The sequence below is a fragment of a genome, unplaced genomic scaffold (assembly GCF_019419815.1).
Source record: "Pyrus x bretschneideri cultivar Hongxiangsu unplaced genomic scaffold, Pyrus_bretschneideri_v1 Contig7, whole genome shotgun sequence".
In the NCBI taxonomy this organism is placed as follows: Eukaryota; Viridiplantae; Streptophyta; class Magnoliopsida; order Rosales; family Rosaceae; genus Pyrus; species Pyrus x bretschneideri.
Genome location: NW_025999809.1, coordinates 1,949,842 through 1,963,162, shown reverse-complemented (window position 1 = coordinate 1,963,162; position 13,321 = coordinate 1,949,842). Strand labels below are relative to the sequence as shown.

Below are 13,321 nucleotides of genomic sequence, written 5' to 3'. Positions count from 1 at the left end.
ACTACAATAGTCATGGTCCCTAAACTCCCACTATCTCTCTTGAAACTTATTTCAAATGTGTTATACACATCAAACGATTTGGAGAGCGTGCGGTTATTGTTCACTATATAGTTTACAATAAACTTAGTGAACCATTAGGATAGGGACACAAAGGTAAAGTCCTTGCCTAGTTTCCGTCTCGTTAAGTGGTTTAACACTTCAACACTCAATGATTCAAAATCATCATAAGTCCATATAAATGGACTATTTTTGTCAACCAACCATTATGTTCTAAACATAAAAACAAACTCTCAAGAGTTGTTCAAGGCAACTCTCATTTCTTCATACAACAATTTGTAAGTGAAGAATCATGGCACATAAAGTGTCCATGCCCTTGTGCTTACTTCTCAAGTTCCTTATTCGTGTAACAAAGAGACAAGCACTAAAGTTTGTGTTGATTAAGGGTTGTTCAAAGCAACTCTTATTTCTTCATACAACAATTTGTATTTGAAGAATTATGACATTAAAAGTGTTGTCCTTCTCATGTTAGACTTATCTAACATATTCTTCCAATGATACATTATCAATAGGAAGATTGTGAGGATGAGACTACTTAGTTACATCTACAAGCCATTAAAGACAATCTATAGGATTGTAGAACTAAGTCCGGAAATTAAAGCGTTTGGTTTTTCTTTGTCAAGTTTTGGATAGCGTTTGCAAATATATTGGTAAACAAATACATAACGAATATAAATTGATTGATTTTAAGCTATTTGATCCGGGTCTTTAAATCAATTAGCACCACCCACTATTTTTGGCAAATTCCATATCCCTCATCGGAATTCGAGAGTTTTGGAGGAAACTCTTAGTAGGGTATGGGAGGCTCACTATTACCAAGCCCACCTCACGATGATACGATATCGGCTAGCATTAATAATAATGAGAGAGTACGCTTACTCATTTGCATCTCATGCAAGTACCCATCTTATTTGGCCTCTAGAGAATGTTGCCTCACAATGATATGATATCGGCGCCATTGCACTTAGTTAAGTTATTCCCACCATGCTTAGTTCATGAAGGGGTTCAAGAATAGCCTCACAATGATATGATATTGGCCATCCTCGTTGCCTACACTCACCTCATCATATGCGTATAGACTCCTCCTGAGTGTAAGCATGCACTTTGTACTCCCCCATGATAGGGTGAAGCCGGTGTACAAGTCATAAACGATTGGAGCCTACCACGGTGGAAGGCCACGAAGAGATATTCAAAGCATCTCTCGCTTATCAACTTAATATTGGTTTGTTGAGGGTTTTAGGTCTCATCACATATAAACATACATTTTAATCCAATTAAAACATTTTGGTCCTATTACAACTATTGGTCCATTTGATTGATTTAGTTGTATATAATACTCCCACTAAGCTTTTAAAACGGTTTTTAAAGCAAGAGTATATGATACTACTAACATAAGGTTTGCATTCATTGATGGACTATATAGTTGCCTTAGGGCCTTAGGATGACTATGAACCTTTGATTCGATTCAACACGAGCCTAGTGTTGAATCTCGGTCTAGGGATGGTGATTGATTTTAGTTACGCGTTTAATCACATTAAGGCGTGTTGTCTTATTGGGCGTTGGACCCAACTACTCCAATTTCATGCATATCGAATAAAACAAGAAATGAGTACTTCAAAGTAAATAAGAGCTTATGCTCTTTTACAACAATTGATCAAATCAAATTACTTTAAAGTAAAGAAGAGCTTATGCTCTTTTACAACAATTGATCATATCAAATTACAACCAAAATTTAATCTACACATTCCCATGGTTCAAACAAATTTGAAACGGCCTTTCACATAGCTCAATTATCGTAGGCTAAGGTTCATAATCACCCTTTCTTTAATTAATTAACGCTTTAACTAATTAAACTTGAATGCAACATTTTCATTTGGTTTTTGTATCCATAGAATTGATTTAAATGGAGCTAAATGAAATGAAAATCCAATTCTCATTTAAAGAAACAAAACAATTTTGTTCTCTACCTAATTTGGGCCAAAATGCTATGACCTCAACTTGTTTGGGCCATAGTGCAATTAACCTCAACGTTTGGGCTATTTTGCAAAAACTTAAACTTTTGGGGTCACTTTGTAAAAACACAAAAGTCCACTACTTCATGTAATTACAACTAGAACCCAAAAATTTCCACAAAAAATAAAACTTCATTAAAGGAGCAAAACAATTTGTCCTTTTAGTGATTTTGGACCTTTACGTAAAAATGTAAACTTTTGGGTCAAAATGCAAATACACAAAAGTATCAAAATTTTATATAATTGCATGAAAGCCCCACAAGGACCCTAATTGATTAGGGTGGCTGATTTTGAAGCAAAGTAATAAAAAAAAATTTCAAAGTTTTTGTAAGTGGGGTGTGTGTAATGGAATAAATCATTATACACCAAACCCACTATAATTTCTTTAATTTTTCAAAATAAATATCTAACATATTTAAACATAAGAAATATTTCAAAACAAAAACTTTATGAAATAAATCAAAACTTTGAATCAAAACACCAAACCTTTTGTTCTTGGCAAGAACATATCAAGAACAATGAAGAACATTCATGAAAACCCATAAGAGCTCCATGAACATTCTTCACCCAAAAACATACCAAAAACACTCAAACTTAAGGGAAATAACATACAACCATACTAGGGTACATAGGGGTTCCAAAAGTCACTTTAAAACAATTTTAACAAGTCAAACAAGAACCCAAAATTCCACCCTTTGGATTTGGCCGAATTTCCCAAAAAACATGGCACCAAATTTTAGCTCCAAAATTCATGCTCATATGAACTACATCTACAACATTTGAGATGGCAAATTTTCTAACAAAATTTACATTCAAAGAAGCAAGAATAAAGCTTGTAACAATTACAACATTCAAATCATAAACTATGAACTACAAAACCCAAAAGGATTCACCAACTACTAGACCTAGGCTCTTGATACCACTTGAAGGAAGATTTGTGAAAAACATGTTCATTTAAGCAACATCAATAGCATGCAATTAACAATTAAAGGCGGAATCATGCTTGTATGCACTTAAAACAAAACATTTACCCATGAAATTCAAAGCCTAGTAGATAGGTGAACCAAGACTCAACTCAAAAATAAAGTGAGTTGAGAAATCAATACCTTTGTAGATTCCTCTTTGCATAAGCAAAGGCTAATCACCCAAAGAGAGGGCCTTCATTCCTTGCATCTTGGATCCATGGATTTGGATGGATGAAAAGGTTTCTCCAAGTTCCCAAAATTGAGAACCTCTAAGTCTCCACACCAAGGTATATTGTAGAAGAAATGAGTGACCTAGAGGAAGTAAGATTGCTAGATTTTCCCCTCTAGATTGGCCAAAATTTTAGAGAGAAAGGAGAGCTTGTGTTCTCATCCTTTCCCCCAAAATAACCCCTAGTAAATTTTAGGCTATAAAGTCCTTTATATAGTCCCTTCAAATAAGTGACCTAATGGACCAAAAGCCCTATTCTTTTACACATGGCTAGCCTATAGGTTTATTGGGCTTTCAAGCCCTTTGTTTTATTCAAGTTGTCATACAACTTGAGTTAATGGGCTTGACATTCAAATCCCATTGGGCCTTGCGGCCCAAAACTAACCCGAGGTCTTTAACGAACTTATTCGTTTGATTAATTAACATATTAATTAATCCTAGCCTTAGATAAATAATTAAACCATTTAATTATTCTTACTCATCTCCGTTGAATCTTCAATCTCTACCTTACACGGTGTACGATCCATTAGGTTCCTTTTAGCGAGGCAGTGGGCGATTCAAACTCTTTCAAATCGATTGTGAATTGAAACTTACTTTCAATTCTCCCGTTAGTGATAATACACTTTTAGGGCTTCCACAAACCATGAGTGACACCTAGCAGCATATCATGGTTACCCAAGCTAATCAGAAGAGGTGGAGAACCTATTCAGTTTAGGATTACAAATGCAATACGGTCTTTCTCTAATACAATACTCTTGACCACATTGTTTGGTTTGATAGTTTATTCATGTCTACTATCCAATGTGAATCTTTGTACTTATATGATTACCTTGAATGTGATCTGGAACGCATTCCAACATCTCATTCATACTCTGGCCAGAGATTCCAAATCATATCATAGAGTATTCTCCCTCAAACAGTTTGAAGGTTAGAGATCCCTTGTTGCGCATTCACTTGCCTCCATGGCTAAGTGGCTTAACCCCAACGATGCCGTGGACACCCTGATAGAGTGACGTTGACATAATCAAAGATTAAGGACCTAACCACAAGACAACTGTGATGCCTCAGGTCAAAAGACTAATTTGCATTATCCCAACCATGAGTTCTCATGTGACATGAATATGAGAACTCTTCGTTGATCGTGTTCAGTGAACTCATTCTCTATTGAGCACCTACGTACTTATCTTGATGTCACACACACCAATGACTCGAGACTAGTCACTCTCCCTGAGAGAAGACATAGCACGTACTGATCTTAACGGACTGTCAATGCCCAATTGACAATCCTATGATCAGGAACGTTTAGGATGTGTCAACGAAAGAATGGTCTCATGAATCTAACATCTTTAGATCGCATTCTTCCAATCACATATTCCTTGGACTTATCGTTTAAGCATATAACATTTATATTAGACGGCTCAAACAATAATCTTTACCCTTTACATTTAAACTACATTAGTTTGAAATGAACTACATTAGTTTGAAATGTCCGTAAAGTATCATCATATGATTGGTTTTAGGGCACATTTCCAACACCACTCGGGCCGGGATGTGACATGCACTCTCTTTATTAGTTTAAATAAATGTTAGCTTTGGTTTAAATTTATCCATATTTTTATATATCACTTTCTTTTTGGTTACATCATCTTCGGGTGTTGGCTAGCATGCCTTGACTCTAGTCGGGGTGTGTCAATTTTTATTTGCAACCCTTTTTTTAAATTGTACCAATTTTCTTTTCAGTTTTAATTTGTACCCATATATTAATTTCTTTTCTGTCCATATTTCCAAACTTTTATTTATACTCATATTTTTTTAACCTTTTATTTGTACCCATTATTTATTAATAATGTACCTAATTGTCCTTAAAAATGTACCACTTTGTTACATGTAAAATGTACCCATTTTTTAATGTAAGAATTTTTATTTATTTATTTATTTTTAATCTGAAATGTACGTATTGTTATTTTATATAAAATGTACCCATTGAATTTTTTTTAATATAAAATGTACCACCTTTTTTTGTATAAAATTTACCAATTTTTTTTAATGTAAAATGTACCGTATACAAATTGCCAATTTTTTGTATGTAAAATGTCATTAAAATAAGTAATGACAAATCATGGGTTTTATTTAAATATAATTGATCTTAAGGACAAATCATGTCATTAAGATAAATTATACTTTTTTTTATATATAAGTATAATTCATTTTTTAATATTTTCAATCCCACCATCATGGATTTTATTTAAAATCTCATTAATACTAGTAACTACAAATATCAAATTTTAATTTAAAAATTATAATAACCTACGTAAAAATGCATTATTGCATTAATTTCAGAGACTTCAAAAATTGAAAATCAACAAGGTTTCAGTCAAAGAACGTTGATAAACAAGGACCTTATCCAAAGTCATCCTATTAGTTAAACCATAAAATAAATTGGTATCGAACCTACCTTACGAGATTCGAATCTAAAACCTTTAACTTATAAGTGATGAGGAATACCATTTACTAGTCCGTAATGAAATTCGTAACTTGAGAGATTGAAAAATCTAAAAGAAGATAATTGATTAGTTGGTTTTTTCACATCTGTTAGTTTTGTTTTTAGGGTTTCTGAGTGACTCTGGTTTTGATTGGTAATTGGGAGACTTGGTATGTATGTGTGTGAGACTGTTATGTTTGTTTTATTGTTCGTTTGTTTGTTTGAAAAGTCAACACTTTTGATATGCGGACCAGGAAACAAAATTATTAGTTAAATCGCTAAAAGTTTGTTTTTTCTTGAATAAAATTATATATTTTTGGGGCAAAAGATATATTTACAAAAAGGTTTTTATTATCAAACTCGCCATTTACGAAATTTGAATCTAAAATTTTTAACTTATGAGCGAAGAGGAATACAACTAACTAGACCATAATGAAATTTGTAACTTGGGAGATTGAAGAATCTGAAAGATGATAATTGATTAGTTGGTTTTTTCATATGTCAAAACATTAATTTTTGCTATGTTTGTGTTATATGCGTCTGTTATTAACGTTCGCACTTCTGACGTGCAAACCAAGAAACAAAATATTTGAATCAACTAGAAGAAACAAAATAAATAAGAAAGTAAGTTACTATACGTTAAATAACGGGAGAGAACCGGATGGTTACTTTTGTATCATGCTATTAACATTGCTCGTAAGTAAGCATGATCCAAAAGAAAACCCAACGGTTTTGAACTTCTCAAATTTGGAACATCAATTCAAGCTGTACGAAAGTGTTCTCTCCCGTTAATGCTCAAAAAGTTACAAATCAAGCCGATCTCAGATAGGTTTTTATTTCCTACTCAAATGTGCAACTTACAACTGGAATTGGATGGCTGAGATTTATGGACCTATTTGCTATCCACGCTCTACAATATTAACAATTTCCCCTTTCCATGAAAGGAAAAAACAGTATATCTGTATTTATATCCCCACCAGTATGACAAACAATATTCCTTTGGAGCCTTCAACTAGAACTCTGATGAATGATTTTTTAACTTGCCTTTTCAGATAGAACTGAGATGATCTCGGACCGAGCTTTTTCAAGTGCACTGGACAAATTCTCAGGCTTCCGCCCTCCTGCCTGAGCAAAGTTGGGTCTTCCGCCCCCTCCACCACCACACAACTTAGCTATGGGCCCTATGAACTTCCCCGCCTGTATTCCCAAATTGACAACTCCTGGGGTGAATGCGGCAACCAGGCTTACCTTCTCATCACCTGGACAAGAGCCCAGAATGACAGCTGCCGGATCTTCTAGCGTCTCTATCAGATATTCGGCTGCTTTTTTTAGTGAATCAGCATCAGTGTCTTCCATGGATTCAACCAGTACACTGTGATATGAAATTTCCACAAAAGAACAAGGATCAAAATAAATAAATAATCTGAAAAAACACATGGATATCCAGTATGAAGAGGAAGAAATATATGTAAATAATCCAATGAGGGGACTCAATTATTTAGGAACTTTTACATGTTAAGAATCCCAGGATTATGAAATTGCTTAGGCTATAATGCAAATTGCAGTGTTTAATTCACGAGTTTCTTAACGTTTAAAGTTTGGCGATTCCAATAGGTTAAAAAGCTATAAAAATAGTAGTTAAAGTCCCTGAGAAAGATAGAGCTTATTAGATAAATGGAGATATAGTTGCAATGCCCAAGTAAATTCGTCCCATATATGTACCTGACTTTTTGTGAAGTTCCCACAGAAATCGCTTTGCTTGCCATGATCGATGCTTTGTAAACTGCTGCTTTTTCCCGCAAGGTAGAAGCTTCATTTCTTGTCATCCGTAACTCCTCTAATAGATTATCTACTCTGTTCGTTACTTCTTCAGCTTTCACCTTCAGAAAAGCAACATTACATAATAAAAATTCTTGCTCCATTCATAAGGGCTATTAAGGACCAAAAAGCATTAGAAAATTGTAAAAGAGAAGTGAGGGAAAGAAAAAAGAGACAAAAACGAGATTTAAAAAAAGTAAAACGAAACATACTTTGAGGGTGGAACATAGTTGTTTCATGTAATAATCTCTGGCATTGACATATTCAATAAAGGCATCACCTGCCACAGCTTCTATACGCCTGATTCCAGATGCAATACCCTGTTCTGAAATTATTTTGAATCCACGTATTTCAGAAGTATTGCTCACATGAGTCCCACCACAAAGTTCCATGGATACTCCAGGAACCTCTACAACACGAACCTGCAGCAGGTCAAACTCACCAATAAATTTCACTTTGCAACGTATTGGAATAAACACACTGTTTAAGGGATCAAGAGAAGGTGTGAAGCAGATTTCGTACCTCTTCACCATATTTTTCACCAAACATTGCTATAGCCCCAGCTCCTTTGGCATCAGCAAGAGGCATCACTTTAGTTTGAAGCGGTGTTGCATCCCCAACCCATTTATTAACCAGACTTTCAATTTCCGCAAGCTCGCTGTCAGTAAGTGGTCGGTGGAAGTTGAAATCAAACCTTAGACGCTCAAAAGCCACCAACGAACCAGCTTGTGATGTCTCCTGACCTATAACTTTCTTGAGTGCAGATTGCAGCAAATGAGTAGCAGTATGATGAACCTGCAGGGAGCTAAGCATAGCTCAGTTTGCAAGCTAAAATGCTTTGATAGAATTTATTCTAATTGATTAGAGCATGCCAATAATAGATACCATATATTTTGACTTTCATAGTTACAATTAATTCAACTCAGAATATATAGATAGCTCTTATAGTTTTGAAGCTTGCTTAAAGTTCATAATTAAGGGGAAAACCAATCCTGCATGTAGGTTTGTACCTTAGCCCGCTGTCTTAGTCTTGCATCCACTGCTGCTTCCACTTCTCTGCCAACTTCTAAAGCTCCCTCTTTGATCGTACCCTTATGAACAAATATGTTACCCATAGATTTTTGGACATCTATTATCTCCATAACAGCCTTGTACTGGTTTTCACCTTGTGGAATATATAAAAATCCATGATCTCCAATTTGACCTCCTGATTCTGCATAAAATGGTGTTCGGTTCAGCAACACTTCTACTTCACTTCCTTCGGAAACCTGTAGGACAGGGCTCCCATTCACTATAAGACTTTCCACTACGGCTGTTGCAGAAAGGGTTTCATATCCAAGAAATTTGGTGTCCCCAACATCTTTTGTAACATCTGCACTATTTCCCATGGAAAGTTTAACAGCACTATGTGCAGCCTGGGATTGACGCCTTTGGTTTTCCATTTCAATATCAAAACCATTCATATCTATACTTACACCACGTTCTTCAGCCACTTCTGCTGTTATTTCAACAGGAAATCCATACGTATCGTACAAAAGAAATGCATCTTTTCCTGACAAGCAAGGTGCAGTCCCACTTTCTCTTGCACTTAACAGTGAGTCAACTAGCATTTGGTCAAGATATTTTTCCCCTCTCTCCAATGTCTGCACAAATTTAAGTTCTTCCCTTTTCAACTCCTCAAGAATGCGGGGTATTCTATTTTTCAAATCTGGATATATGTAGGTGCTCAACTCGATTACTTTTCCTGCAATGGTTGGTAAAAATGCTCCTTCAAGGTTTCCCTGACCATCTCCCTTTATACCCAGCATCCTACCAGTACGAACGGCTCTTCTAATAAGCCGTCGAACGACATAACCTCTTCCAATATTTGATGGAACAACCCCATCTGATATGAGATATACAACTGCACGCATGTGATCTCCTATAATCTGAAATAAGAAAACTTACATGAGAATTCCTACCAATGTGTTTGCTGAAATAAAAACTTAACAGAACATGGTTTCCTAAACTAGGGCATACTTTGAGGTTCAGTTTTGATTGATCATCAGCTAGACCATACGGTACTTTTGCCAATTCTGAGGTTTTCTCTATAATTGGATAGATCAAGTCGGTTTCATAGTTGTTTGAAACCTGCAAGAAAAACATGACTTAATTGATAAATATTGAACCAATTCATTTGATACTGGTGTTGCAATCAATGCATGCTGCGGTTAACGACATGCTCCTTTAGTTTTCTTGTACAACAGTAGAAGTACCAATTTTTGCAAAGAAATTTATATACATTATCATGCAAAACCGGCAAATCAACTGATACCTTCTGAAGAATGCGAGCCATACGCTCCAAGCCAAGCCCAGTATCTATATTCTTCTGTTTCAAGGGTTCAAGCGAGCCGTCATCCTTCTTGTTGAATTCCATAAAAACTAAATTGTAAAATTCTATAAACCTCGTATCATCATTCAGATCCTGAAAAATAAAGTCATGGCAATGTAAATGAAGGAAAAATCACCGCTGTAAAGTAGTTCAGTATTTAAAACTTCCCCCCTGCAAAGAAAATTTTTGAAAACCAAATACATACAATGGCAGCATAGCCCCTCTCAGGATGGAAATCATAATAAATCTCAGAACATGGGCCACATGGACCAGTAACTCCACTAGTCCAAAAGTTGTCCTCTTCACCCATTCTCTTTATACGCTCTACAGGAACGCCCACCTGAACCAAAAGCCATGATATATTACTGTATGTTCTTACATTTGTTTGATGTAACATCAATTATACAACTAGAGATACACTTCAACAGTTAGTAGAGAACCAAAAAAACACTAAGTCTCATATGGTATTTGTGATTCTGATACCAAAAGCATATTGCAGAGACAGAAATATGTCCATTTCATCGGAAGATACTGGATGTAGGCATAAAGGTGAAAAATGCATGTGTACATTACAAAGGCCAGCCACAAACAGTGAAATGTTGAAAGTCAGTAGGAGATTTGTCACTGGCTCAGTTTAAGATAAATGCAATATGCACATGGAAGTATAGTGAAAAAAGAGAGAATGGATGAGCAGAAAAAACCAAACAATGTTATTCGTAAAAGTAAAAGAAATTATTGGGGGACCTCATTAATGGCTAACCTCGTCATGCCAGATTTCAAAAGCTTCATTATCATCTTCAAAGACACTAATCCACAATCTGTCAGCTGGTAACCCAAATCTGAGAGAAATAAACAGGTTTTGCAGAAGTTATATTTTCAAAAATAGCAAGAGTATAGATTGATAAAAATATTCATTACCATGAAAAGTAAAGCATCAATGAAATACAAAAGAAACCATAGGACTACTACTAAAAAAAAAAAGGGAAAAGTACAGTTTCTTATGGGACTGGGCTTATTTTATGGAGCACGAAAGGGATATCCTTCTCAAATAAGAAAGATAATTTTTACGACAAGGAGTTTAGATAAGATTCTTTGGAGCTTCCATATGCAAAACAGTGAGGTTGTCTTTGCTATATATATATTACGTATAAAGTGAATTAGGTGAGAATATCATGGCTAACTACTATTCAAAGAATGAGAACAGCAATCATCCTTAAAACAATAACCAGAACTTATAAATTCACATTAATGAGCAATAAACAACATTAAGTTCTTGCATACTCTACAGTTGAAAGCTCCCATGCCCATTGGATTGCCTCCTTCTTGAAGTAATCCCCAAAACTGAAATTTCCAAGCATCTCAAAGAACGTATGATGTCGAGTTGTTCGGCCTACATTCTCCACATCATTTGTACGTATGCACCTCTGTGCAGTTGTAGCACGAGGAACTTGTCTAGGAACCTGAACAGGATCTGCGACCACCATTAGAAAAGCTAGGGTTTCGCTTTAAAAATGTAAGGAAAGCAGCTTGATCAGAATGAAAAAAAAAAAAAAAAAATCTATATAACAGAAAAATAAACCTAAATGAACCGATGTAGTGTATGATGTCTATCACAATATAGCAGGTCAAAATTACCCTAACTTTGGGGTTCTAAATGACCTTGATGCCATTAAAATGTATTTTGAGTGTAGACAATATATTCATAAACACCTTAATTACTTCATGGATAATTTTACTTTCACAATTGACGCTGTAATGATTTCAAATGATAAAATAACTATCTCATGACGGGTTTCTAGAAAGTCTGTGTCATACCTGACCAAGGAATATGGGCTTAAATTGGAGCATTCCCGCAATCGTTAGTAGAACTGTGGGATCATCTGGCACAAGAGAAGCACTTGGAAGAACCTTATGACCACGGGCAGCATAAAAATCAAGAAACCGACGGCGTATGGAATCCCCACTCACAGAGAGATCCTTGGACTTACCCTCCACCAGTTCATCAGTTGCAGACTGTACAGATGCTGAAAAGTAATGCAAGTAAAAACAATATCCTATGAAGATAAAATCTCAACAATAATCAATAAGCTCTTCAACCAAAACGTATCCAATTAGCTACAGCAACCTGATGTACTTTTAGTACTAAACTTCATGTTCCGAACTTGTGTTACAACACAATGCCTGCTGGGAAATACATTGGAAGAGAAGAGGGCTACGTTTGCTGTGATAATGAAGCCTGTAAAAAAAAGTTCCCAAAATCATGGCTGTTCAGAAACTAGTGCATGAACATGAAGTCAATGTAGAGCACTGAACCAGCCAAGTTAACATCATGGAATAAAAACAAAATAAAATTAGCGAAATCTGGCACAATTATGATGTGAAGCTGCAAGAAGGCTTGCTAGAGAACCAGATAAAAGTGAGACCTCTCATCATGGATGAACAAGGATTGTTTTCAGTTTACAACGTTCAGGTCCATATGAGTAACATTCACTCCTAATACCAAAATTGTATAACTATAACAATTCTAACAACTCATTGTCATTCCAATTTGCTTCCGGGTTATCTCATGGGAACGAATTAACAAAACAAAAATTCTCCATATACGAAATCCAAAATATTTATGTAAAAGAAAGTCAAGAAAATACAATGGTTGACATAAGTTAAACAGCATCCCGAACCAATGTAGCGGATCTAAAGGTGTATAACAAGAACTAATTTGCGGCAACCAAAACCCATGAACAATCAGGGGATTTTGAACGAAACGAAAAAGTAAAATCTGATCGGAAATTTCAATCAAAAGGAACTTCAAATAAAAACTAAGTGGGTGCAAAAAAGAAATCTTACGTCAAAAGACAGTCTTGCACCCAGAAAATACTAACAAAAAAAGAAAAGAAAACATTCATAGTAAGAGAGCTTGTAGCACCACAAATCGAGCTACAAAAATAAAGAATTGAAAATTTCAACCAATTGGGTTTTCTGGTAAGAACTAAATAACAGCAGAAATCTCAGTAATTGCATAAAGAAATCTGTGAGTTGAAAGCAAAAGAGTAAGCAGAGTTGGAGAAGAAAGTACCGGTGGAAAGGCCCAATTTACGATTTGGGTAGATGTGGAAAGTTGATTTGGGCAAAACTCTTGAAGTGGGAAGTGGAATGAGAGATTTCCAGCCATGGCTACTGCACAAAGGCTGTGAAAGCTTCAAGCTTTCCATGGGTGTACTGCGATTGTCCCTCTTAAGTATCGTTGTGCTGAGAAATTTCAAATGGGCGTTTATATACGTTGGAGAGAGAGGAGAGGATAAGGCTTTTGCAGAGGTCCACGTAATTAAGCGGTTATTCATATTTTGAGGATTGCAATTGATTTTTAAGAGTTTTAACGAAAAACTTGCG

The 13,321-nt window shown here is 35.5% G+C and overlaps 1 protein-coding gene across 3 annotated transcripts; it reads right to left on the bottom strand.

Annotated features, from left to right (window-relative positions):
• Positions 1-6,548: 6,548 nt before the first annotated feature.
• Positions 6,549-13,189, bottom strand: LOC103933581 (alanine--tRNA ligase, chloroplastic/mitochondrial). Of its 3 annotated transcripts, none has more exons than XM_048573987.1 (13): positions 13,008-13,189; positions 12,060-12,170; positions 11,750-11,958; positions 11,216-11,394; positions 10,695-10,773; positions 10,140-10,274; positions 9,878-10,027; positions 9,583-9,693; positions 8,574-9,491; positions 8,086-8,358; positions 7,776-7,985; positions 7,468-7,625; positions 6,549-7,117 (listed from the first exon to the last, which is right to left on the bottom strand). In XM_048573987.1, the coding sequence occupies exons 1-13, from the start codon at positions 13,141-13,143 to the stop codon at positions 6,781-6,783; spliced, it is 3,006 nt and encodes a 1,001-aa protein (XP_048429944.1). In that variant the 5' UTR covers positions 13,144-13,189; the 3' UTR covers positions 6,549-6,780. The 3 variants fall into 3 exon arrangements, with proteins under 3 accessions (XP_048429944.1, XP_048429945.1, XP_048429946.1); XM_048573988.1 differs by having other exon boundaries at positions 12,069-12,170; XM_048573989.1 differs by lacking the exons at positions 12,060-12,170; positions 13,008-13,189 and having other exon boundaries at positions 11,216-11,405; positions 11,750-11,892.
• Positions 13,190-13,321: the final 132 nt, after the last annotated feature.